This window comes from Lemur catta, chromosome 1 (assembly GCF_020740605.2).
Source record: "Lemur catta isolate mLemCat1 chromosome 1, mLemCat1.pri, whole genome shotgun sequence".
Classification (NCBI taxonomy): domain Eukaryota; kingdom Metazoa; phylum Chordata; class Mammalia; order Primates; family Lemuridae; genus Lemur; species Lemur catta.
In genome coordinates, this window is record NC_059128.1 from 197,391,617 (window position 1) to 197,416,845 (window position 25,229).

Sequence of the window (25,229 nt, forward strand, 5' to 3'; positions counted from 1 at the left end):
AGGACGGAGCCCATTCAGTGCTAGGATCCTCAGAAGCCCGGCCTGGATTCAGATTTCCCACCCCAGCAGCTCGCAGGGAGCACTGGGGAGGCAGACTCTCATCAGCGAGAAGGCGGGGCGCTCCTCAGTTAGGGAACCTCAAGTCCCAGAATCCCACGAGGACTGCAAATCCCAGAAACCTGCAGGCAACTCTGTCCCCGGTGCCAAGTCGGCTGACTGCGGATGTAACCAAGTTGGGAAACGGGGGTGAAATGCTGCAGCATCTGTCTCTGCTATTTTCCCTAGGGAAGGGGCTTCTTAATAAAGTATAGCATGTGAATTCTCCGTCACAGCTCCCATGAAAGGACCCCTCCCAGCCTGTTTGCTGTGAAGTTCAGCGTCTCCCATTGCTCTTTCCCCTGTCTCTGCCCCCGTAAGAATGGTTCAGCCCGGCACCGAGGCTCCTCCAGTCGGACCGACGGTAGCGCCCGCCCTGCCCCGGGCTGCGGCCCTCGGAGCGCGCGAGGTGGGAGGCCCCGCAGCGGGCGGCGTTCTGGGCCTGGGCGGCCGGCCGTAGAGGCGGCGGCGCCTGCCGGCTGTGGGAGGAGCCGCGAGGTTCCGGCTTCTCGGGCGAGGCGACCCTTGCTTGGGCCGGCGCTGCGAGAGAGCAGGGCAGGTAGGCGAGCGGAGGGCCGCAGCTCTCGGACCAGCTCGGGCGGCGGAGCCCCCCGCGGCGCCCCCCGCACTCCCGGCCTCTAGCTGCGAGGCGGGGGAGTGAGGAGATGCCGACTCAGAGGGACAGCAGCACCATGTCCCACACGGTCGCAGGCGGCGGCAGCGGGGACCATTCTCACCAGGTCCGGGTGAAAGCCTACTACCGCGGGTGAGTGTCCCGGAGCAGAGGCAGGGGTGGGCCGGCAGGGGAAAGGCTCGCTCGAGTTGGCGTGGAGGGGGAGAGGGTGGGGGGCTGGATGTGGTTGGGCTGGGCGAGCGGCTCGGGGGTTCGGCGTGGGTGACGGAATGATCGGGGAGGAGCGAGCACACGCGGGTCGCAGCGCCCGCAGGTGTGGTGCGGGGCGCCGGGAGCCCGGGGGGCCAGAGTCGGGTTCGAGGAGGAGCCTTGGAATAGAGTAGGTTCACCTAGCGGGGGTGAGAGACTCGCCTATGAGAGGTTTGCAAGGGCTTTACATCATTAATTCTGGGTGTTTGTGGGGTTGAGAGTCGAGTGTTCCAGGTGATGCCTCAGTTAACTCATTTTGCAATGAGCTAAGGAAACCGGACTGCTGCTGTTACGCTGGCCCTTTTGATTACCAGCAGGCCTGAAGCCTCCGGTTCTTTGAGGCAGGTTTACCTTCATCACCGTTGTGTTCACGAAGTGTATCTGGACTATGGTCAGTCAGTCAGTATATTAGACATAGGAGTTATATTGAAGAGTAAAGTTGATGCGTTTTCAGCGATGTGCGTTCGGTATTTATGTCTCGCCAAGATTAAGTTGCCTATGTGTAAATTAAAATTTTGTGAACTCTTCCTTGTTTCAAGGACCATGCAGTAGGTTGAGGTATTGCAAGGTGAGAAGAGGACTGACCTAGGCACAGTTTTAAATTCTATGATCCTTAGTCATATTATTACCTGTTATGATTACTGTGGTTACCGGAAATAATCCAGTCCTAAAATCATCGAGTTAAATTACTCTATCATCAGTGATGCAAAGTGCCCTCCTACCTTTCAATTCAGTTGTGGTTTGAAAAAAAAATTTTTTTTTGAGATAATCATGTTTAGGAGCATTAGAAATATGAAATGTTAGAGTGAGCATAAAGGTTTGAGAGTATTAACAGAAAACCCAACTGCTTTGGCCTGTCTTACTGTTTTCCAAGTAAATTGCTTTAAAAAAACTCAAGCGCTGCCAGGTTGAAACTGCAGTGCATACTTTTACATTCCTGTGAGGATCAGTGAAGATAGCAAATTCTCAAACTGCCTCTCTTGTTTTGATTTTAAAGAAATATAACCCCCGAACGTCTTATTGATTTGATGTAAGGACTTAACTAGTTTGTTTGCTGCCATGAAGCTCTGGCCTCTATTTATTAGCTTAACTATATTCAGGAGTAGTTTATAGGCGTTATATTGGACAGTATTATATCTGTGTTTTTATTTAAACACATGTCAAATTGATCCAGGAGGTTTTTTTGTTTGTTTGTTTGTTTTTATTGAGATGGAGTCTTGCTCTGTTGCCCTGGGGAGAGTGCAGTGGCATCATCATAGCTCACTGCAACCTCAAATTCCTGGGCTTAAGTGATCCTCTTGCCTCAGCCTCTGGAGTAGCTGGAACTACAGGCACGCACTAGGACACCCGGCTAATTTTTCTTTTTTTTTTTTTTTTTGAGACAGAGTCTCACTTTATTGCCCGGGCCAGAGTGAGTGCCGTGGCGTCAGCCTAGCTCACAGCAACCTCAAACTCCTGGGCTTAAGCGATCCTACTGCCTCAGCCTCCCGAGTAGCTGGGACTACAGGCATGTACCACCATGCCCAGCTAATTTTTTCTCTCTATATATTTTTAGTTGTCCATATAATTTATTTCTATTTTTTTAGTAGAAACGGGGTCTTGCTCAGGCTGGTCTCGAACTCCTGACCTCGAGCGATCCACCCGCCTCGGCCTCCCAGAGGACTAGAATTACAGGCATGAGCCACTGCGCCCAGCCTAATTTTTCTATTTTTAATAGAGACGGGGTCTCACTCCCTTTCAGGCTGCTCTTGGAACTCCTGAGCTCAAGCAATCCTCCCACCCCAGCCTCCCAGAGTGCTAGGATTATAGGAGTGAGCCACCACATTCCCCACAAGGAGGTTTTGATTTTAGAACAATACCAAGAAATGTGTGGATTTTTTAAAAAAAGTTTGTAGTTGTCACAAAAGCTGTTTTGACTTGAAGATGGTCAGCTATGAACTTTGCAACATGAGAAAAAAACTTCCTTTGCTTTGTTTTAACCTAACCTGTGATTTGATGGATAAGCCATTTCACTTTAGAGTATGTTCCATTTTATAAAGTTGATAGTTCTTGAGTTGTCAGGTGTAGCAAATATAGTAGGTGACTTTTTCTTAAAGATGTCTAATTAGTGACAATTTAACAAACTAGATTTAAAAGTGAATGCATGCACATGGTAGGAAAGTGCAGATTGTACAGAGTATAAAATAAAGTGTCCCCATTCCATCCCCTCAACCTCCACACCTGTCTACTGTTGACAGTTTATTTCTGGTTCTTCTAGAGTTCACATTTATTACTTTGAAAATTGTACTTTTGTGATGTATCAACTTTAGGTGGTATCTAGCTGTCCTTCCACTGAAAGATGAGAAATTCAGTGCTTACTACCTTTTCCTTCCTAGAGAGGGGCCTTTCAGTTTTTGATAGTTAAACTATTATTTTTAGTTCTCTGAGGTACCTTTATGGCTTTTTTCTTCTTTTAGAATCCCATCTCCAGAAAATGGCTTTTAATATGTAAATTCATGACTTACCAAATTAAGGTAGTCTTCAGTGATTCTATGAAAGGTGAAGAAATTGGTACTTTTTTTTCCCCATTTTTATTAGTTTGACAAATATAAATAGGCCTAGATAGTAAATTAGAATCATTCTTAAGCTTCTCTTTTGAAAAGAAATCAAAGTCTGCTGTACTTTGGGAATATAGATGTCACATTTTCTTGGCTTATTGCTCCAATTTTTAAAAAGAAGAGAATAACATACAGCTTGTTTTTGTGTTTGACTAAAATTTTTCCAAGACATTCAAGTTAACATTGTCTCTTAAAACCTACGGAATTTTACTAAGGAAAGAATGAATAACCTCTTGCCCATTATAGTGTTTTTTATTCAATGAAAGCTTTCTAATGGCACCTTCATTTCAAGCCTCATTTAAAGACAACATCAGCACTCTTTAAATTATACCAATTTCTATTCTCTGAAATTAGATCTGTTAAGGTTATGGGTTTATATAGTCTAAACTGATGGGTGTGCTATTACGTAGTCAGTTGCTCATTAGTACAGGTGAAACTAAAATGAGTCACCAACAAGGATAGTTAATAAACAGGTTGGCTAACTAGAACACCTACCTGATTTTAACATAGAAAATCCTTTCTTTATTCAAAGGAATGTAAGGACATTCTGCATTTGAAAAAGTTGTCTTCTCCCTCAGCTCTTCTGAATGGTAGTTAACACGTACATAGCTTTCCCCCATCCTTCCCTAACAATATTTGTTTCCTGTGAATGTTGAGTCTTGTAATAAGCAGAATTTTTTAGTGAATAAATTGCCCTTCCAAGACATGTATAATGTTCTCATTCTGTTAAATTTGATGTAAGTGAAAAATGTGATGTCTACATATAACAGATGTTTAATTTTATTTTTTTCTAGTTTTTAAGCAGGAGATTAATAGCACTGAGAATTTGATTTTGTTGGAGACCACCTGAGAGTACCCGTCTTATGGCGTGCACCCCTGTTTCCCTAACATGGGAGCTTTTCAGTGAGAGGCTTTCTTCAGTCATTACCTAGTGGTATTAGTTTGGAGGAAGAGAAACAGGTTTTGTTGGTTAGTGATAGATTGCCATTGTATTTGCTTATCCTTATGTAAAGTTACTTGATATTATGGGATAGACTTTTAATAAGGCAATGTTTGGACTGCTCATTTTCTTTATATTTTATATGTAAGGGAAATTTTGCAAAAAGCTTGTAAAAATTATTTTTATTTATTTTTTAAATTCTTTTTAAACCACTGCCATTAAGCAGCAATAATAATAGAGAGGAGTCCTGTGCACATCTAGAAATAAGATTAACTCTTTGCTTATTTGGAATGCATAGCTGGTTCATTGAAGAAGTATGTAGGATTTTTCTCACTGTGAACAAGTCTTAGCAAGACTTATTTTTAAAAGAATTACAAAATTATGTTAGCAGTATACTTGAGTAATGGTTCTGAAGAAATATAATAATATCTTGAGTTGAAGGTTGGGGGAATGTTAATTGGTTGGTCTTGGAGCTTCTGGCATGATACCCAACCTTAGGGCATATGTGATCCATATCTTGGCCAGAGAGAGAAAAATAGGACATGGTGGCCTGGTGCCCAGAAAGCCAAAAACCAAATGAAAAACTCCCCTTAGAAATTTGCATTAGATAATATAGAGAGCACTGGGGACTGAAACTGAAAAGTTAGAAGGAGAGGCTGGTGAGGCCGGACCTGACCATGTGTAAACTAAAGAGCTGAAGAAGCAGAAACAGGAAGCAAAGGAGAAAAAAGCTACTCTGTATGGAAAAATTCTCCCAGAGGTCCTTAGTTCATGATAGCTTTCTTTTTTTTTTTTTTTAATTTCAATGTATTTAGGGAGTACAAGTGCACTTTTGTTACATGGGTATATTGTATAGTGGTAAGGTCTGAGCTTTTAGGATACCCATTACCCAAATAGTGTACATTATACCCAATAGGTAAATTTTCATTTCTCACCTCCATCCCACCCTCCCACCTTTGGAGTGTTCATTTTCTATTATTCCACTCTGTATGACCATTTTGCACATAATTTAGCTCCCACTTATATATGTGGGTGTTTGATTTTCCATTCCTGAGTTACTTTACTTAGGATAATGGTCTCCAGTTCCATCCAAGTTGCTGCAAAAGACATAGAAATATGGAATGCTTCATGCATTTGCTTGTCATCCTTGTACAAGGGCCACACTAATCTCATTCCAATTTTAGTATATATGCTGCCTAAGTGAGCCATGATTGCTTTCTAATACAACTACCACCCCTTCTTTTAAGGTAACTTGAGTGCCTTTTTTATGATTTAAATGGGCCTAATTAAAACATGAATTTTTCAAGTTCCAGTCTTGCTTAGGATTTCAAATATTGCTGGAGATTAAACTCAGTTTAATAAATATTGTTGAACACCTATTATAATCCAGGCACATGGTGCTGTTGTGGGCACAGGGGATATAGAAGTAGGTAGTCTCTGCCTTTGAGGAAGTAAGAGACTTGTGGAGGAAAAGACATATGAGAGTTACAATATAAATGGTTAAAGTTGAAGTGTGTATGTGTAAGGTACTTGCAGGGATGGATATTGGGGAAGAGTTTAGGGTAACAGAAGTCTTCCTAGAAGATGAAATGTGTGAGGCTTTTAAAGGATAAATAGGAGTTTTCCTGGTGAATGAGGATGTTGGTGGTGAATCATTCTAGGCATCGAACAACCACATTATAAGTTTGGGGAATTAAGATCAGTTTGGTTGTTAGTCTCATATTCATTCCTTATTAGATTACAAAGTGTGAAGTGGGACCAATGAAAAGTGAGGCTAAGAAAGTTCACAGGGGCTAGATTGGAAAGACAGCTGAATGTGGTACTGCAGAGTTCAGACTTTTTCTCATTGGTGAAGATTTAAATAAGAGAGTTTTGTGATCAAATTTGCTTTTTAAAAAGATTCCTCTTGAAACCAGTATGAGAGATGGATTGATAATGGGTGACACTAATTTGGAGGTTTTTGAAATAGTCTAGGTGAGCAATTTTAAGGAGGTAGAGGGTATGGATTCAGTGGAGATTTTAGGAGGTAGTAATGACATGAATTAGAGATTGATTGTCTGTGGGGGATAACTCATAGGTTTCTTGTTTGAGAGAGATTGGGCAATACAGAGGGAAGAGATTTGTGGGAGAAGTTAACTCATTACCTGAAACAGTTAAGTCAATTTTGAGTTCTAGGTGATTGTGAGGCATCCAGGTGGAAATGTCCAAAATTAACTGAGCAGTCATTATTGTGTGCCCGTTGTATGTTGCAAGCAGTGTGCATGACAGCTAACCTATGTAGGAATGTGACTGGGAATGGTGATAGAAACAAAAATGCCACCGGTGGCCAAATTCAGATCACAAAGGCAAGGCACTAAAGCTAAATTTTAAAAAATACAGAAATACATAAAGTGGAAAGTTCCCTTGGTAGCCTCCCCTACTTTCTAGGGGCAGTCATTGTTAACAGTTTGGGATATTCTATATCATATCAATATATCTATAAATATAGATATGTATACATAAGCACACATAGACATACCCTTTTATTTTTCTAATAAATGGGTTTATATTTCTACGCATGTTCTACATTTTGATTTTTTTCATTTATGGTCATCTTTCCATGCCTGGATAGACAGATAAGTGGATCTCCTTCTTTATGGTTGGTACGTAGTGTTCTATAATATTGTCATATCATAATATATTTAATCTTTTTTCTGATGAACATTTAAAATTATTTTCATTAAATCACTATTTCAAATAATGTTGAAGGAACATCCTTATGTTTAATATATATTCTTGCAAACATGACAGGGTCTTGCTGTGTCACCCAGGCTGCAGTGCAGTGGTCTAATCATAGCTCACTGTAACCTTGAACTGAGCTCCTGAACTCAAGTGATCCTCCCACCTCAGCCTAGAGGCATGTACCACCCTGCCCAGCTAAATACTTTATTTTTTTGTAGAGCGAAAGTCCTCCTATGTTGCCCACGCTGGTCTGAAAATCCTGGCCTCAAGCAATCCTCCCACCTCAGCTTCCCAAAGTGCTGGGATAACAGGCATGAGCCACTGCACCCGGCCTACATTCTTAAAAATAGTATACTAGTGAAGCTTTTTCCTTATGCTCTCACTGCATGTTATCTGTCTTTTAAATTTTTGGCAATTGGATTGGTAAAAAATGGTAACTCTTTACAAGTATCTTTTTGTACATTATTGATAATTTGTATTTCCCCTGGATTGTTTATTCATACGTTTTGCCGACTTTCTATTGTGTTATTTTCTTACTCATTTGTTGTAGAGACATTGACATTTTGTCTGTTAAGGTTGCCAGCATTTCCCCAATCTGTTGCTTATGTGGAGTTTTTCATTTTTGTGTAACCAAATCTGTCCTTTTATTTTCCTTTATGGCTTTCCTTTATGGTTTGCTTTCTTTTCTTTTTTTTTTTTTTTTTTTTGAGACAGAGTCTCGCTCTGTTGCCCAGGCTAGAGTGAGTGCCGTGGCGTCAGCCTAGCTCACAGCAACCTCAAACTCCTGGGCTCAAGCAATCCTTCTGCCCCAGCCTCCTGAGTAGCTGGGACTACAGGCATGTGCCACCATACCTGGCTAATTTTTTTCTATATATATTTTTAGATGTCCATATAACTTCTTTCTATTTTTAGTAGAGACAGGGTCTCGCTCTTGCTCAGGCTGGTCTCGAACTCCTGACCTCGAGCGATCCACATGCCTCAGCCTCCCAGAGTGCTAGGATTACAGGCGTGAGCCACCGCGCCCGGCCTATGGTTTGCTTTCTTAGATAGATGTGTTTCTCATCTAAAACTATTCTATGTTTCCTCTGTTATAGAACTTTTTAAGTGATTATCTTTTCAGTGAATCTGATATTTTGGGGTTTAGCCATTTGTAGTGTACTGATACAATATTTTTATTTTCAAAATTTATTCTAATACTATTACTGAAGAGGTTGTCCTTTTAACACTGATTTGTAAGAACAACTTTGTCATATCTACTACATTTCTTATAAGGTACGTAGGTACTTTGTATTGTTTCATTGATTTTGAGGGGAGACATCTATATATTTATTTATTTATTTTTTGAAACAGAGTCTCACTCTGTTGCTTGGACTAGAGTGCCTTGGCATCAGCCTAGCTCATATCCACGTCAAACTCCTGGGCTCAAGCAATCCTCCTGCCTCAGCCTCCCGAGTAGCTGGGACTATAGGCATGCGCCACCGTGCCTGGCTAATTTTTTCTATATATTTTTTAGTTGTCTAGCGAATTTACTTTCTATTTTTAGTAGAGATGGGGTCTCACTCTTGCTCAGGTTGGTCTCAAACTCCTGAGCTCAAACGATCCACCTGCCTCAGCTTCCCAGAGTGCTAGGATTACAGGCATGAGCTACTGCGCACAGCTCAGATCTCTTTTTGTACATACTATTACGTGTTTAACTATTGTAATGTTTAATTTTGATGTGTTATGAAATTGCTCATTTCATAAATTTTCTATTCCCAGATTTTCTTGGCTGTTCTTGTGCATTTTCTCTTCCACCTGAATTCTGAAAGGTTTTTATAGGTTAACTTTAAAAAATCCTGTTGGTATTTTGATTTGGAATTGCATTGAGTTTATAGGTTAATTTGAGAACTGATGGTTTCATAATATGGAGCCTTGTCTTACATGGTATATTCTTATTTACTCATTTCTTTCATGTTTTTCAGTAAGGTCTTATAGTTCCTGTTCCAGAGGTCATGCACATTTCTGTTATGTTTATTCCTACATATTTTATAATTTTGTTGCTTTTGAGAATGGGATCTTTTATTCTCATAGGCTTACTATATACTGTCTATTTTTGTATGTTTAAACTGGCCACCTTATTAATCATTTCTTAGTTAACTGTCTTAGAATTTATAGGTAGATAATGTCATCTGTAAGTAACAGTTTTGCCTCTTCTTTTCTATATCTTATTTCTTTTTCTTGTCGTAACCATTTGGCTAGGACTTTCCAGACAATGTTGAATTACAGCAATTATCTTTTATCGTAATGAAATATAATAGTGAGAAAAATTTCTGTCAACTGAAGAAAAAATAAAGCTTTTAAAGAATTAAAGTTAGTTTTATTCAGAAGTTTGACTGAGGACTACAGACTGGGGTCTATAACTTGGGAGCAGTTCTGTGAGACTGCCAGGGCGTGATATTTCAGCTCTCTGGTAAAAAGTGCAAAATCACATCAGATTTGTTCAGAAGTTACATTAAAGCAGAATCACATCAGGATTTGCGTGTTAGAGTACATCTGGTTATAGATTACAGAGGCAGAATCATTAACCCCCTTGGACATTATCTTACGTGCAGGAAAAGGCGAGGACTAGAGTCAGATATCTTTTAAGGAATATAGTGACTCAGGCAGGAGACTGGGGGGCTGTGCATTCTATCCTGTTTTGTCTTCAAAGCATCTTTCCAGAGAGCTACAGGGTTGTCACAGAGTCAGGGGCTTTGTTAAATTATGCTGGTAAGCAGAAATGAGCAAACATGGCTTCTTACATTTGCTATTTTGTCTCACATTTCATAAAGTATCTTTAAAGATACCCAGCCTCCTTTTCTCCCTTTGGCGTATATTAAAAGAGAATAGACATATTAAAAGAGAATAGAAACTGACTTTTATAAGATAGTTACTTAGATGTTTCAAGAACTGTGGTGTTTTGCACTTATTTTTATTTAATCCTCACAATACTCAGAGGTAGATATCATTATCTCCATTTTAGGATGATACCATTGAGATGTTGTAAACCACTGTGTAAAGCTGGGTCTTGCAGGATGTGGTGGATCCCATCTGTAATCCCAGCACTTTGGGAGACTGAGGTGGGAGGATCACTTGAGGCCAGGAGTTCCAGACCGGCTTGGCCAACATAGTGATACCCTGTCTCTATAAAAAATTTAAAAATTAGTTGGGCACGGTGGTGGATGCCTACAGTCCTAGGTACTCTGGAGGCTGAGGTGAGTGGATTGCTTGAGCCCAGGAGTTCCAGGCTGCCGTGAGCTATGACTGGTCCACTGCACTCCAACCTGGGCAATAGAGCAAGCAAACCTTCAGAGAGATTTCTCTTTTCTCTCTCTCTCTCTCTCTTTTTTTTTCTTTCTTTTTTTTTTTTTTTTTTTGTTTGAGACAGGGTCTCCCTTTGTCACCGGGGCCAGAGTGCAGAGTGGCATCATCATAAATCGCTGCAACCTCAAACTCCTGGGCTCAAGTGATCCTTCCACCTCATCTGTCTGAGTAGCTGAGACTACAGGTGCATGCCACCATGCCCAGCTAATATTTCTACTTTTTGCAGAGATGGAGTCTCGATATTGCTCATGCTGGTCTCAAACTCCTGGCCTCAAGCAATCCTTCCGCCTTGGCCTCCAAAAGTGCTAGGATTACGGGTGTGACCCACCACATCTAGCCATCTTTTCTCTTTTACTATATTGATGGGGATATATAACATTGCTTTTTTGCTTTATTGTCACATTCCTATTTCACAGTTGTTATTTTTGAGTCTTTTCCATCTTGACTATTAAGAAATGAAAATTGCTTTGTAACTGTTTTATAATTAATAATTTGAGGGGTGATATTAATACTTTGAGATTGTGACTATTTTGGGTGTGATTATTCTGTTACCCCAGAACATTTTGCCCAATGGTTTTACCATCCATGGTAAACCAATTATTATATTGATTATTGCAGATAAAATTTTTTTCTGAATAGACTATATTTAATTTAAGAGAAAAGCTTATATTGAGATAGGAGGACTGAATGTGGTTCTTTTTTGAGGTTATTTTTAAAAGTAATTCTTCCTAAGGAAAAGCTTTAAATTCTATATTTCAGAACATATGAACATTGCATGCTTAAAGCAGTTTGTCTTCTGAAGCCCAATAGCAAAATTAAAAATACTTTTTTTTTTTTAATTCAGTTAAAACTATAAATTTTTCGTTTTGGAAATCTTTGTGGTAAAGCAGACTATATTCTATTGAAGATCAGTGGTAACATAATTTGTGCTAATGCTAAAAGTAAATCAGAAAAAATCATTTATGCATAATTTATGCATTTGGAATGCAATATCTTTATTTTGCAGTTCATTTTTAGCTTTGGTGCTATAATAAGGATCTGGTGATTATAGAGTGTTATGAACATGGTGCTTTCCCAGTTACTTAGAGAAATGTTTATATAGAACTCCCTTGAATGCCTGGTGTCTAGAACTTAAGTAATGATAGTTAATAAAGCATATCTGCTTCGCTGAGTCTCTTAAGGATGTGTGTACTTACACTTTTTAAGGATTACACAAATGTTTTAGAAGTATTTGTCCTGATAAATATTTTTTAGCTCTGGAAACAAGATTTCTGAAAAATCCTTGTTGTTTACAGATATACTTACGTATACGTTAATTTTAGGTCGTGTGGACTTTGATAAGGAGGTCATATTTTGATGGTATCTGATGATAATTAATTTTTTTCCCTTGCATTCAAAAGATATAACTTCATACTTGTTTTTTGCCAGGGAAATTCTACAGGAGCCTTTCCTTCTCTTCTAATTTCATTCCAAAATACATTCTCCCAACCCTTATGCCTTCATGCTAGTAAGCTTGAGGGTATTTTGAAAGAGAGATTGCTTTAAGGCAAGCAGGTTCTCTTTCAATGTTGTTAGAAGAAGGAACTATTTTCTATTTTTATTTTCTTTTTTAAAAATAAAATTTTAAAGTATAACAATACTTTTATTTGTAAAATTTATGTTTAAAAAATTTGTTTTATATTTTATTTATTTAATTATAAAATAAACATTATAATAAAATACTTTTACATGGTAGAGAAATTAATAATCCTTACCATTCCAAAGGCTCTGCATAGTACATTTTCCTTCCACCTGTAGTTTCTTCCCAATCCCCAGTTCTACCACCCAGGGTTAACCACTTTTAAAATTCTGTTTTGTTTATTGTATCTGTTGATCAATATGAAAGATAGGGAATTTAGCACTTCTACGTTGTATTGTCTCCTATTTCAGTTTTTCTTGTGGTTACGTTTATAACTTAAATAATATACTTTTCCCTACTTTTATTTTTTTATTTTCTATTGTAAAAAACTATATAACATAAAATTTATCTTAACCATCTTTAAATGGACAGTTCAGTAGTGTTAACTAATATATTCACATTGTTGTGCAACCAATCTCCAGAACTTTCTCATCTTATTAAACTGAAACTATATATTTATTGAACAGCTACTCCCCATTTCTTTCTCCCCACCCCAGGTCCTTGGCAACTGCCATTCTACTTCCTGTTTCTATGAATTTGACTACTCTAGATATCTCAAATCAGTAGAATCAGACAGTCACTTTCAAACCACTTTAAGTAGTCACTTTAAAACCAATTTTCAAAACTATTATTCCTTTGGAGAAAGGTAAAAATGAGTGTGAGAGACCTAGAAATCATGCCATACAAAGTATGACTCATGGGTGGTTAATCTGTGGAAGTCAGGGCCAAAGGAGGTGACTTGACCCAAGGACCATCTTTTGGATGAAGGTAGATTTTGAGGGGAGGGGAGATCTGGAAATAGCACAGGGGACGGGTTTCAGTTAAATATAAGGTAGAAGCTTTTCAATAATAGAGTGGAATGCCTGCCAAAGGAGTAAGCTTCTGGTAATTAACATTAATGTAAAAGTGGGATTATCATCTGTTAGAGCAGTTAGGATGGGCTTCCTGAGTGAGGGGAGATAGAATTGAGGTTTCTCACAAATCTGATATTTTTACTTTTAAGTGATTATTTAATATTGATATTTTAATTTTTACTTTAGAGAAACGGTTTACTGGAAGCAATATATGTAAATGTACACACAGAATAGCTGAAGTCCATCAAATTTTCAGGCATTCAATAATATGTACAGCATTATTATTTTTAATTATTTTCAAACTTAAAACTCCTTTTCTTTTTCAGGGATATCATGATAACACATTTTGAACCTTCCATCTCCTTTGAGGGCCTTTGCAATGAGGTTCGAGACATGTGTTCTTTTGACAATGAACAGCTTTTTACCATGAAATGGATAGATGAGGAAGGTGAGTGGTAAAGAGAAGTCTGCCTGTGTAAGCATTTGATTTAAAATCTTATTGTCACTTGTTTTAAAAGGATAATAAGAGTCCTAATAAATTTCAGGGAGAAAGATATATGAGAAATTTGATGCCATTATTATTTTTTTCATTAAGTATTTAAATTAAAAAGAATACTGAAGAATACAATCTTTGTTTTCCCGTTTTTACCCCAAAATGACGTGAAGTTAACTTGACTTATTTTCAGCAATAAGGTAAGCATCTCATCAAATAGTGACATTTTACTTTAATTTGGAATATGCATTGCCTTATATTTTAAGAAACTACCTATTTTTTAACTGAATATTGCCATAAAGAAAATGTTATGGAATGAAAGTGATTATGACAACCAATATTTCAAAGTGATAGCAGAAACTTGATACCTCAGTGACTTGTACTCAGAAACATTCATTAAATATCTGTGTGCTAAGGATAGATATTTCCTGTCCTCACACTCATAGTCTGATAGGGAGATGGACATGTGTATAACAAATGTGACAAATTCTGGAACATAAATGAACAGGGACCTTAGCGAATACAAAAGAAGCGGCATCTACATCTGCCTGAAACATCTGTAATATTTGAACTAAACCTATAACAAAGAGTAAAAGGTTTTGACATGGAAGAGGTGAGTAAAAAACCATGTAGGCTAAAGAATAAGGTATAAAGAAGGCACAGGGATATGAAGAACATGATGGATGGGGAAGAACAGTAATTCACTATATCTCAAGTGTGGGGAGTGGTGAACTTGGGCTAGATCTTTGATACTCAAAGTGTGGTCTGTTGAACTGATTAGAAATGGGGACTCTCAGGCCCCATCACAGACTACTGAATCAGAGTCTACTTTTTTATAGGATCCACAGGTAAGTTGTATGAATATTAAAGTTTGAGAAGCATGGGACTATATCCCCAAAAGCTTTGCAAATCACATTAGACTTTATTTTACATGAGGGACTGTTATTGAAGTGTAATTAAAAGGTACCCTAAATATACTACTTCTGTATAATGGTTTTCTGTTAATCGTAATACAAATAGAATTTCTGGGCCTTTTTTTTTTTTTTTTTTAAGACAGGGTCTTGATCTTATTGCCCAGGGTGGAGTACAGCGGCAAGATTACTGCTCACAGCAACCTCAAACTCCTGGGCTCAAGCAATCCTCCTGCCTCAGCCTCCCGAGTAGCTGGGACTGCAGGCATGCACCACCATGCCCAGCTAATTTTTTTCTATATATATTTTGAGCTGTCCAGATAATTTCTTTCTATTTTTTTTAGTAGAGCCGAGGTCTCGTTCTTGCTCAGGCTGGTCTCCAACTCCTGAGCTCAAACGATCCACTTGCCTCGGCCTCCCAGAGAGCTAGGATTACAGGCATGAGCCACCATGCCCGGCCTTTAATCCCTTATTGATGGAAATTTATACTGTTTCCAGTTTTTCACTACCTCAAACAGTATATAATAAATTTTTTTTTTTCTTTTTCGAGACAGGGTCTTGCTCTGTCACCCTGGGTAGAATATAGTGTTAACATCATAATAATAGCTCATTGCTGGCCAGGTGCAGTGGCTCACGCCTGTAATCTTAGCACTCTGGGAGGCTGCGGCAGGAGGATCGATTGAGCCCAGTAGTTGGATGCTGCAGTGAGTTATGATCGCGTCACTGCATGCCAGCCTGAGCGACAGAGTGAAACTCTGTTGCTAAAAAAATAAAAAATAAAATTTAAAAAGTTAAACCAAATGGTAAGTATGTGAGGTAATGCATATGTTAATTAGCTTGACTTAGCTCTTCCATAATGTATGTATATATCAAAACATCATGTTGTATACCATAAATATATACAATTTTTATTGGTGAATTAAAAAAATAATTTAGGCCAGGCATGGTGGCTCACGCCTGTAATCCTAGCACTCTGGGAGGCTGAGGCGGGAGGATCGCTCGAGGTAAGGAGTTCGAGACCAGCCTGTGCAAGAGTGAGACCCCGTCTCTACTAAAAAATAGAAAGAAATTATGTGGATAACTAAAAATATATATAGAAAAAATTAGCCGGGCATGGTGGCACATGCCTGTAGTCCCAGCTACTCGGGAGGCTGAGGCAGGAGGATTGCTTGAGCCCAGGAGTTTGAGGTTGCTGTGAGCTAGGCTGATGCCACGGCACTCTAGCCCAGGCAACAGAGCGAGACTCTGTGTCAAAAATTAAAAATAATAATGATAATTTAGGCTGGGCACAGTGGCTCATGCCTGTAATCCCAGCACTTTGGGAGGCCAAGGCAGGAGGTTTGCTTGAGGGCAGGAATTCAAGACCAGCCTGAGCAGCATAGTGAGTCCTCATCTCTACAAAAAAAAATAAAAAAACTAGCCGGGTGTGGTGGCATGCACCTGGAGTCCCAGCTACTTAGGAGGCTGAGGTGGAAGGATCGATCACTTGAGCCTAAGAGTTCAGGGTCACAGTGAGCTATTATTGGGCCACTGCACTTCATCCTGGGTGACACAGCAAGACCTGTCTCTTGGAAAAAATAATAATAATTTTTAAAAACCCAGTTTATCCTTTCACTCTTGCCCTCACCAATCTCAGGTATTATGAGTTGTTAACAGTTTTGCAAATCTAATAAATGAACGCTAGCTTGGTATTTTAAATTTCGCATATATAATGGGAGGAAGATTGAGTATCTTCATCTATTCAACCACTTTTGACCTACTAGATCACAAGGTTATTTTAAATATGGTTAATTATAAATGTCATGGATAGCTCACAGTATGTCTTCAGCCTGAAAATGAGACTATATAATGTAGCACAGTGTAGAGCATATGCTTAGCATTCAGTACAAATACTTCTTATCATAATCCAGTGTTATTCCTATTTTAATCCTGTCCTGATCATTTCATATTTGCCATTTATAGTTTTTTTCAGTCAAAAATTTTCAAACTATAGCACACATGGGAATCATTGGATAATGCTTTTTATTAAAAGAATTTGGTTTAGAGATAATCCATTAAAAATTTTATAGTACCTTTGTACTTTATATTGTCTTTGCCTGGAAAATTTTGTTCCCAGATTATCAGGTAACTGTCTCTTGTCATTCATTCAACTCTTAACTCAAATGTCATATCCTCCAAGGAGCCTTCTTACCCCGATTTACTTTGTAACTTCTTACCTTATTTTTTGTCTTGTTTTCTGGTGGTGATTTTTTTTTTTTTATTGTGTGCTAGAATGTATGCTCTGTGAGAGCAGAGATTTTGTCTGTTTCGTTGATGTTGGAGTTCAAGTGCCTAGAGCAGTACTTAATAATAGTATGTTCAAAAATATTTGTGAATTGTACAAAGGGCTAGTAGCAAGCTTTTCCATGGTTTAGTTTTACTTCAGTTATTGGAGATTTTAGCACTGGGAGTTGCTGTTGTCTGGTTTTTTTTCCTTAAAGTAATAGCATATTTTAATTAACAGATTCATGTAGTAAATATCTTCTTACAATGCAATTCATAGTTCTTTCTCCCTAAATAGCTATCAAGTGTTCTAATTTTCTGGGGAAAACTATATAACTGTAGCCTTTGCCTCATTCAAGTAAAAGGTTAAATTTTTCATTAAGGTCTGTTGATTCCCATGTGATCCCTCTTACCTTGCTTAATTCTGATACCCGTCTTTTCTTAATTTTAGTTACATGGAGGCAATAGTGATTATTTTTAAGTTACTTTCAATTATTTTTCCGTTGTAACTTTGTCATCTTTGTTTTCAGTCATGTAGGCATTGGGGTGTGCTGATCTGGGGAAAAAATTTCTCTAGGATCAGCCAAAGACAGGACTATAATTTGATTTCCTTGGCATATGAGAAACGCTGTTCTAGAAAACAGACATTTAATTGTGGGATTTTATGCTCAAGCAAATAAAGATCATAAGCTTATTTCTCTTTAAACAGACTTAAGACAACTGCCCTTTTTCCTTATACTCAGAACCAGTCTTACTGATTTGTTTTGATGTGGAAAAACTGGTTTACTTAATCTAACTAAACATTTTAGAATGAATAGTAGTTTTGTAACCATTATCTCCCCTCCTCCTTCCCATATACTCTTATGTAGTGAGAGAGTAGAGAATGACAAATGAGACTTTTTTTTTAAACAAATGTGATGTTTTAGTTCTTTTTTTGTTTGTTTCACTTTATTCTATTTATTATTTATTTATTTTGGGGGGTAGAGTCTCACTCTGTTGTCTGGGCTAGAGTGCCATGGTGTCAGCCTCACTCACAGCAACCTCAAACTCCTGGGCTCAAGCAATCCTCCTGCCTCAGCCTCCCAAGTAGCTGGAACTACAGGTTTTTGTCACAATGCCCGGCTAATTTTTTCTATTTTTAGTAGAGATGGGGTCTTGCTCTTGCTCAGGCTGGTCTCGAACTCCTGAGTTCAAGTCATCCTCCTGCCTCGGCCTCTCAGAGTGCTAGGATTACAGGCGTGAGCCACCGCGCCCAGCCTGTGGCAATTTTTAATCCACCACAGAAAAGCTTTCTGGGACGATATCATGAACAAAGTTAGGGAAGCACAAAAGTTTAGATTATGGCTGAGAAATTCAGTGTGGTCAAAGTGTACAGTAAGTTTTGAGGGTACTTGGAAAAAAGCCCGGAAAGTAAATTGGGGCCATTTAAAAAAATGTTTAATTTTGAGTATGTTATATGTATAAAATAAAATTGAGATATTACAAAAGAGGGTAGTGAAAACTCTAAATGTCCCTCCCTTTCTTCCTTGTCCCAGAGGCAGCCACTCTTACCAATTTACTTTGTAATATTCCAGATACGTTCTGTGCATATATAAGCACTGTGCCATGTATATTGTTTCCCCTCTAGACAGTAGACAATAAATGCTGTTCTGTACTTTGATTTTTTTAACTGAGCAGTATAACTTGAAGGTATTTCATCTGAATACATATAGAACCGCAGTGTTCTTTAAAGCCTACATAAACGAATTAGGCAGATGTGGTGATGTGTGCCTGTAGTACCAGCTACTCTGGAGGCTGAGATGGGAGTATCAGTTGAGCCCAAGAGTTCAAAGTTACAGTGAGCTGTGATCCTGCCACTGTACTTCAGCCCAGGTGACAGAGTGAGACCCCGTCTCAAAAAAATAATAAGAAAAATAAAATAAAAAATAAATCCTGCATAAACTATTAGTAGACATTTAGTTTATTTACAACATTTTACAATTATAAATAGTGCTATCATGGATTTCCTTATACAAGAGTCATTTTCTACATATGCAAGTATATCTGAGGGTAAGTAAATACTTATAAAGTAAAATTTCTGGCTCAAAAGGTAATGTATTTTTAAAACTTATTTTTATTTTTCAAATTGTGAATATATATATTCCATTTTAACCATTGGTAAGTATACAGTTCAGTGGCATTAAATATGCTCACGTTATTGTGCAGCCGTCACCACCGTCCACCTCCACATTTTCATCTTCTCAGACTGAAGCTCTGTACCTGTTAAACAGTAATTTTCCACCCCCCTTCCCTAGCCCCTGGCAACTACCATTCTACTTTTTGTCTCTATGAATCTGACTACTCAATATTTGTCCTTTTGTGACTGGTTTATTTCACTTAGCATAATGTCCTCCAGGTTCATTCATATTGTAGCATGTGTCAGAATTTCCTTCCTTTTTAAGACTGAATAGTATTTCTTTGTATGTACATACCACTATTTTGTTTATTCATTTGTCAATAAACACTTGAATTTTGACTACTGTGAATAAAGCTGCTATGACCAAGAGTGTACAAATACCTGTTCCAATTCCTGCTTCAGTTCTTTAGATATATACCTAGAGATGGAATCACTGGATCATATGGTAATTCTATTTGATTTTTTGAGGAACTGCTATATCTTTTACTACAGTGGCTGTACCATTTTATATTGCCTCCATCAGTGTACACAGGTTTCATTTTTTCATCAACACTTTTTTTTTTTTTTTTTTTTTTGAGACAGAGTCTTGCTCTATTGCCCGGGCTAGAGTGCCATGGCATCAGCCTAGCTTACAGCAACCTCAAACTCCCGGGCTCAAGCAATCCTTCTGCCTCAGCCTCCCAAGTAGCTGGGACTATAGGCATGCGCCACCATGCCCGGCTAATTTTTCTATATATATTTTTAGTTGTCCAGCTAATTTCTTTCTATTTTTTTTAGTAGAGACAGGGTCTCGCTCTTGCTCAGGCTGGTCTTGAACTCCTGACCTTGAGCGCTGACCTCAAGCGGTCCTCCCACCTCGGCCTCCCAGAGTGCTACGATTACAGGTGGGAGCCACCGCGCCGGGCCCATTAATACTTGTTATTTTCTGTTTTTTTCGCATAATAGCCATCCTAATAGATGTGAAGTGGTATCTTGTGGTTCTGATTTGCTTTTACCTAATGATTAATGATGTTGAGCCATGTGCTTATTGGCCTGTTGTACATCTTCTTTAGGGAAATGTCCTTTACCCATTTTAAAAATTAGGGCTTTTTTTTTTTTTTTTTGTCATTGAGTTATAAGAGTTTTTTTTACATGTTCTGAGCATTACTCCTTTATCAGATATATTTTGCAAATATTTTCTGACATTCTGCACGTTTTCTTTTAACTGTTGATAGTAGTTTAATCTATTTGATGTAGTCCAATATATCTATTTTTTTTTACTATGCTTTTGATGTCATATCCAAAAAGCCATTGCCATATCCAATGTCATGAAGCATTTCCTCTATGTTTTCTTCTAAGAGTTTAGTAGTATTAGTTCTTACATCTAGATCTTTGATCCATTTTGAATTAATTTTCATTTATGGTGTAAGATAAAGGTCCAACTTCATTTTTTTACATATGGATATGTCTGGATATTTTACAGAGAATTACAGAATAACATGTAGTTTTAATAGATAATGGTATTTTGATTATATTAAGGAATTTTTAGAGTCACCAGGATTTGCTCAAAATGCTACAGTGGTAAAGAGTAAGTGGGTGGGTATACAGGAAAAACAGGATTTTGTAATATGTTTGAATATTTCCAGAATTAAAAGTTACAGTTGGTAAACCTGGAAAATGGTATTTTTACAAACCTAGACACAGAGTGTCTATGAATAGTGAGAGGGCTATTTTGTCAGGTGCTATAGAGAGTTTAACTAAAACAAAAACTGTAAAGATGCTATTTTCATGACTTTTGCTACAGCAGTTTTACTGGAATGTTTGGACTAAAACCTGGTAGCAGAATTTTGAAAAATGCATGAAAGATAAGAGCATGGAGAAAGCAGGATGTAATCACTCTTAATATTTAGTGAAGTTGTTTCATTATAAAAGATTATAAACTTATGATTAAAAAATACTAAAGAAAAGTATAAAATGAAAAACCAAGGACCCTACTCCTTTTCCTTCCCTTTCTTCTCACCCATCCCCTCCAGTTTTATTCTATAGTTTGTTCACTCCAAGTATGGCTGCTGAATGAATAGAGTGGCAAGTTGAGTGAGAGAGAGATCTTTGAGAGGGAGGCTCATACATGCCTTTGCCTGAGAAGAGATAATGGAAGGAAAGAAAAAATGGAAATGGAACTGAGGAGCCCAGAGAAGGTAAAAGGAAATAGGGATTCAGTGGTCAAGTTGGAGAAAAGAACAGAGGGACTTCTTTCTTCGAGACAACAGGAAAAATGACTTCCTTTTTCACTCTCAAGTAGCAGACTGAGTTCTCTGCTGATGACTGAGGTTTGGATAAGGTTGGTGGCATCCACTGTGTAGTAACCACAGGAATGAGGAAAAGAATGGCAGCATGAAGGACCCAGCTCAGGCTCCAACTGTGCTCGAAATGATCTTTTCACTGAGGAATGCCATTGTCCAGGGAGATGTGCCATCTTATTAATTGCCAAAGATGACTCAGTTCTTTAGCTAGTTGGATAAGGAAGATGTTTCTTCCTTCCCCTCTCTGCATACCTTTACTAAAACTATGCATTTATATTTAAAAGCAACTCAAGTGGGACTGCTCTTCAGTCCTGTGTACCTTGGTAGCTTTTACTTTCTATGACTCCTTTGTTCAGGCTCTCTCATGTGAAGAAAAAGAAAAATTGACAAAATGATTACATGGAGAACTCTAACCAGACATATTGTGGCAATGGAACTATTAATACTTTTACTTCCTCTTTTAAAGAAACAGGTAACAGAAAGCTTGCTCTTAACTTACCCATTGGTTATGTAGCAGTGATAGTTTCAAATGTGGTCATGATAGATTCTGTTTGCTAGATTTTGAATATATACAATGTTGAGAACAAAATGGTTATACATATATGTATATATTTTTTAAATTTGGTGTCTGTCAACCTCACATAATATTTTGTACTGTTAAAAGAAAAACTTTAGACAAATTTAACAGAGTTTAATTGAGCAAAGAGTGATTAGCAAATCAAGCAGCTGCCCTGTCCCCCAACCAAGATAGGTTCATAGTGACCCTTGAGCTGCAGCTACAGCGTGGTCAGAAAGGAATTATGGACAGAAAATGCAAGTGTGGTACAGAAACAGCTGGATTGGTTCCAGTTTGGCATTTGCCTTATTTGAGCACTATTTGAAAAGTTGCCCGCCTGTGAGTGGTCAAAGTATGGCTGTTGTGATTAGCTGAGACTTGGCTACTTGTTATAAGAGTAGGTTACGGTTTACTATGTAGGGGGAAACCTACAGGCAGAACTTAAAATATGTAAGGAGACAGCTTTAGGCTATACTTATTTTAATTGTACAAATAAAAATGGGGGTCGGGTGTGGTGGCTTAGTACTCTGGCTCAGTATTTTCCGGAGGTCACAGCAGGAGGATCACTTGAGGCTAGGAGTGCCAAACCAGCCTGGGTAACATAGGGAGACCCTTTCTCTACAAAAAAATTTAAGAATTAATCAGACATGGTGGTGCACGCCTATAGTCCTAGCTACTCTGGAGGCTGAGGCAGTAAGATCATTTGAGCCTGGAAGTTTGAGGCTGCCATGAGCTATGATTGTGCCATTGCACTCTAGCCTGGGCAACATTGTGAGAACCTGTCTTTGAAAAAAAAAAAAAAAAAAGAAAGAAAGAAAGTTACACTACCTACTTCAGAGAATAAAATTATCTAAATAACTAAAGATTTGTCCTTGTCAAATATTTCTCTGTTTATATATGTAATTGGTTTTCATCGAGATATTATATTCTGGAATATAATAGTAATTGTCACATTTAGAGATTTTAAAAAGTGAGCTTTACTTTTTTTATTTTTTAGGAGACCCGTGTACGGTATCATCTCAGTTGGAGTTAGAAGAAGCCTTTAGGCTTTATGAGCTAAACAAGGATTCTGAACTCTTGATTCATGGTAAGGGAGTAGTCATTATTATATAATTATAGCTTCTAGAGCTATAATTTCTTTTGAAATAACTCTTTATTCTTGACCATTTTAAAACATAATTCTGATGTTATTTTCTTAATCTCTATGCCTCATCGCTACGTAATTATTCTTTTTCATAGTTTTTCAAATGTTAGAGAAGGTAAAATCAATCTGCTTCTTGTATTCTTGGGAAATTTGTTATCTCTGTATGCCTTCTTGGGTGTTAAAATGTGATTCTCAGTGTTTCACAGCAAGTTTAGGATAAAATTTAAGAATTGAGAGCCTAATGAACCTAAGTTATCTCTTTACAATTCTGTAATGTATGCAAATAATGATCTCCAAAGGTAAGGGATCTTAAATATCCTTTCTTTTGTTTAAGGGTTAATAATGAACCTATTTACATTGTGCTTTACAGACATTAATATTTAACCTTTGAGATGTGGGTAGTGGTATAGAAGAAGAAACGTAAACTCAGTGACCGTATAACAGGTATATTAGACCTGGATTGTGAATCTTTGGAATTCTGATTCCAAATTTGTGTTCTTTTCATTCTACTGTGGTACCTCTCAATTTTTTTTCTATGTCATACAGAACCCCCTTAATATGCTACATTTAATTTAATATATTGACAATATTTCATGTAACATTTTTGGGAGCTATAGGAGACCAGACTTAGGAAATTCTTTAAAACACGAAACAAATATAATTCTTTCCTCAAGTATAATGAATTATTTCAATACCTTGTTATTATTCCTTTGTACTTTCCTTTACAGTGTATTTAAAAAAAAAAAAAAACAGTTGTTTCTTGATTTTTTTTTTTTTTTCCTACCTTTACAATTTGACATAGTGACTCCCTAGGGATCCATAATCTAGTTTGTTGACATCCTAGTAGAGCTTTCAACTAGAGTTGAGATCCTAGTAGAGATGTTAGTAGAGTTGAGATCCTAGTAATCTATTTTTTTGTCATCTCTTTCTAGAATAAAATTACAGTGAATGCTTAACGAAATGATTGATTATCATTTTAACAGTCAGTTTTACGTTTTACTGCTTTTTAAAAAAAATTCAAAATATTAAGGGGATACAAATGTTTTTCTTCTATGGATACTTTAGTGTGCCTATTACCTGAATAGTGTTCATTGTATAGATGGGTTAGGTTTTTAACTCCCCACCCCCATTTTATAGCTTTTTATGCTATATCACAGATCTGTTTTCAGAAGTTTCCTTATATTTCAGCTTTTAAAAATACATATTAGGAACTGAGCTTTCTGTCTTCTGTGCTCTTTATTAAACTATGTATTTTACTTTATTTTATTTTTTTTTTTGTAGAGATGGAGTCTCACTGTGTTGCCCAGGCTGGTCTTGAACTGCTGGGTTCAAGCAGTCCTCCCAGGACTACAGACATGGCCACTGTGCCTGGCTAAACTGTGTCCTTTAGTACATCGTAGATTATAAATAGCTCACTAGATGTTCATAAATACACCGTTGCTTTATATCCTACCTCAATATAAAAATGATTTTAATTAGTATGTTTATCAAGTTATAATTCCTAATTTAAACTTACATTTTTAGATTTTTGGTACTGTTTCTGGTATTAATTTATTCCTAAGTTTAGTATACATCTTTTTAAAACTCTAACGTTTTACATTTCCATGTTTGTATACATTTTTATAATTTTAATTTTAATTCTTCATTGTAGCAAACTTGTCCTACTATAACAAGGATTTAAGGAAATAATAGTTAATGCTTTAAGGACCAAAAAAATTAATGATGTAACAGGGACTAGAATTAGTAATTTGAGTTTCTAATGCATTGTTTATAGATATGTTTGTTTTCATAAAACCTTCTTCTATATGGCCTTGGTAAAATGGATCCCTTCAACAAATAATATTGTCCGTATCTTGTCTCAAGTAAAGAGAGGGTCAGGTTGAAATCTGGGCCAATTTTTTTATATTTGAATTTTAAATGTAATTTTGAATTTCTCTGTAATTTGTGTGTTTTAAATATGCTGTTAACCAATTTTATTTTATTTTCTTTCAGTGTTCCCTTGTGTGCCAGAACGTCCTGGAATGCCCTGTCCAGGAGAAGATAGTGAGTGTTTATATACTTCATACCTTTTAAGAGTTATTATGCAGTGGCACAAGTGAAAAGAAATCAGAAATAGAACTTACAATTCATTTGATTTCTTTTCCATTTTTCAATTTAATTTAGAATATATTAACAACTACCTAAATTCCACTTTTGCCAGATCAAATTCAGATAGTTCTTAGTTACAAGTTAGGTAATTATCTGTTGCCCATACAAAAGGAAAATTAAGTTAATTTTAAGTCTTCCTGGTTTTT

The 25,229-nt window shown here is 37.5% G+C and overlaps 1 protein-coding gene and 1 pseudogene across 1 annotated transcript in view; one reads left to right on the plus strand and one right to left on the minus strand.

Annotated features, from left to right (window-relative positions):
* The first annotated feature begins 525 nt into the window (after positions 1-525).
* Positions 526-25,229, plus strand: part of PRKCI (protein kinase C iota) — a 59,009-nt gene continuing 34,305 nt past the window's right edge. The window contains exons 1-4 of the mRNA XM_045539647.1: positions 526-862; positions 13,438-13,559; positions 22,789-22,878; positions 24,928-24,978. Of these exons, the coding sequence (XP_045395603.1) occupies positions 762-862; positions 13,438-13,559; positions 22,789-22,878; positions 24,928-24,978 (364 nt within the window). The 5' untranslated portion in view covers positions 526-761. The remainder of the gene's footprint in view (positions 863-13,437; positions 13,560-22,788; positions 22,879-24,927; positions 24,979-25,229) is intronic.
* On the minus strand, positions 5,627-5,725 carry LOC123631234 (annotated as a pseudogene).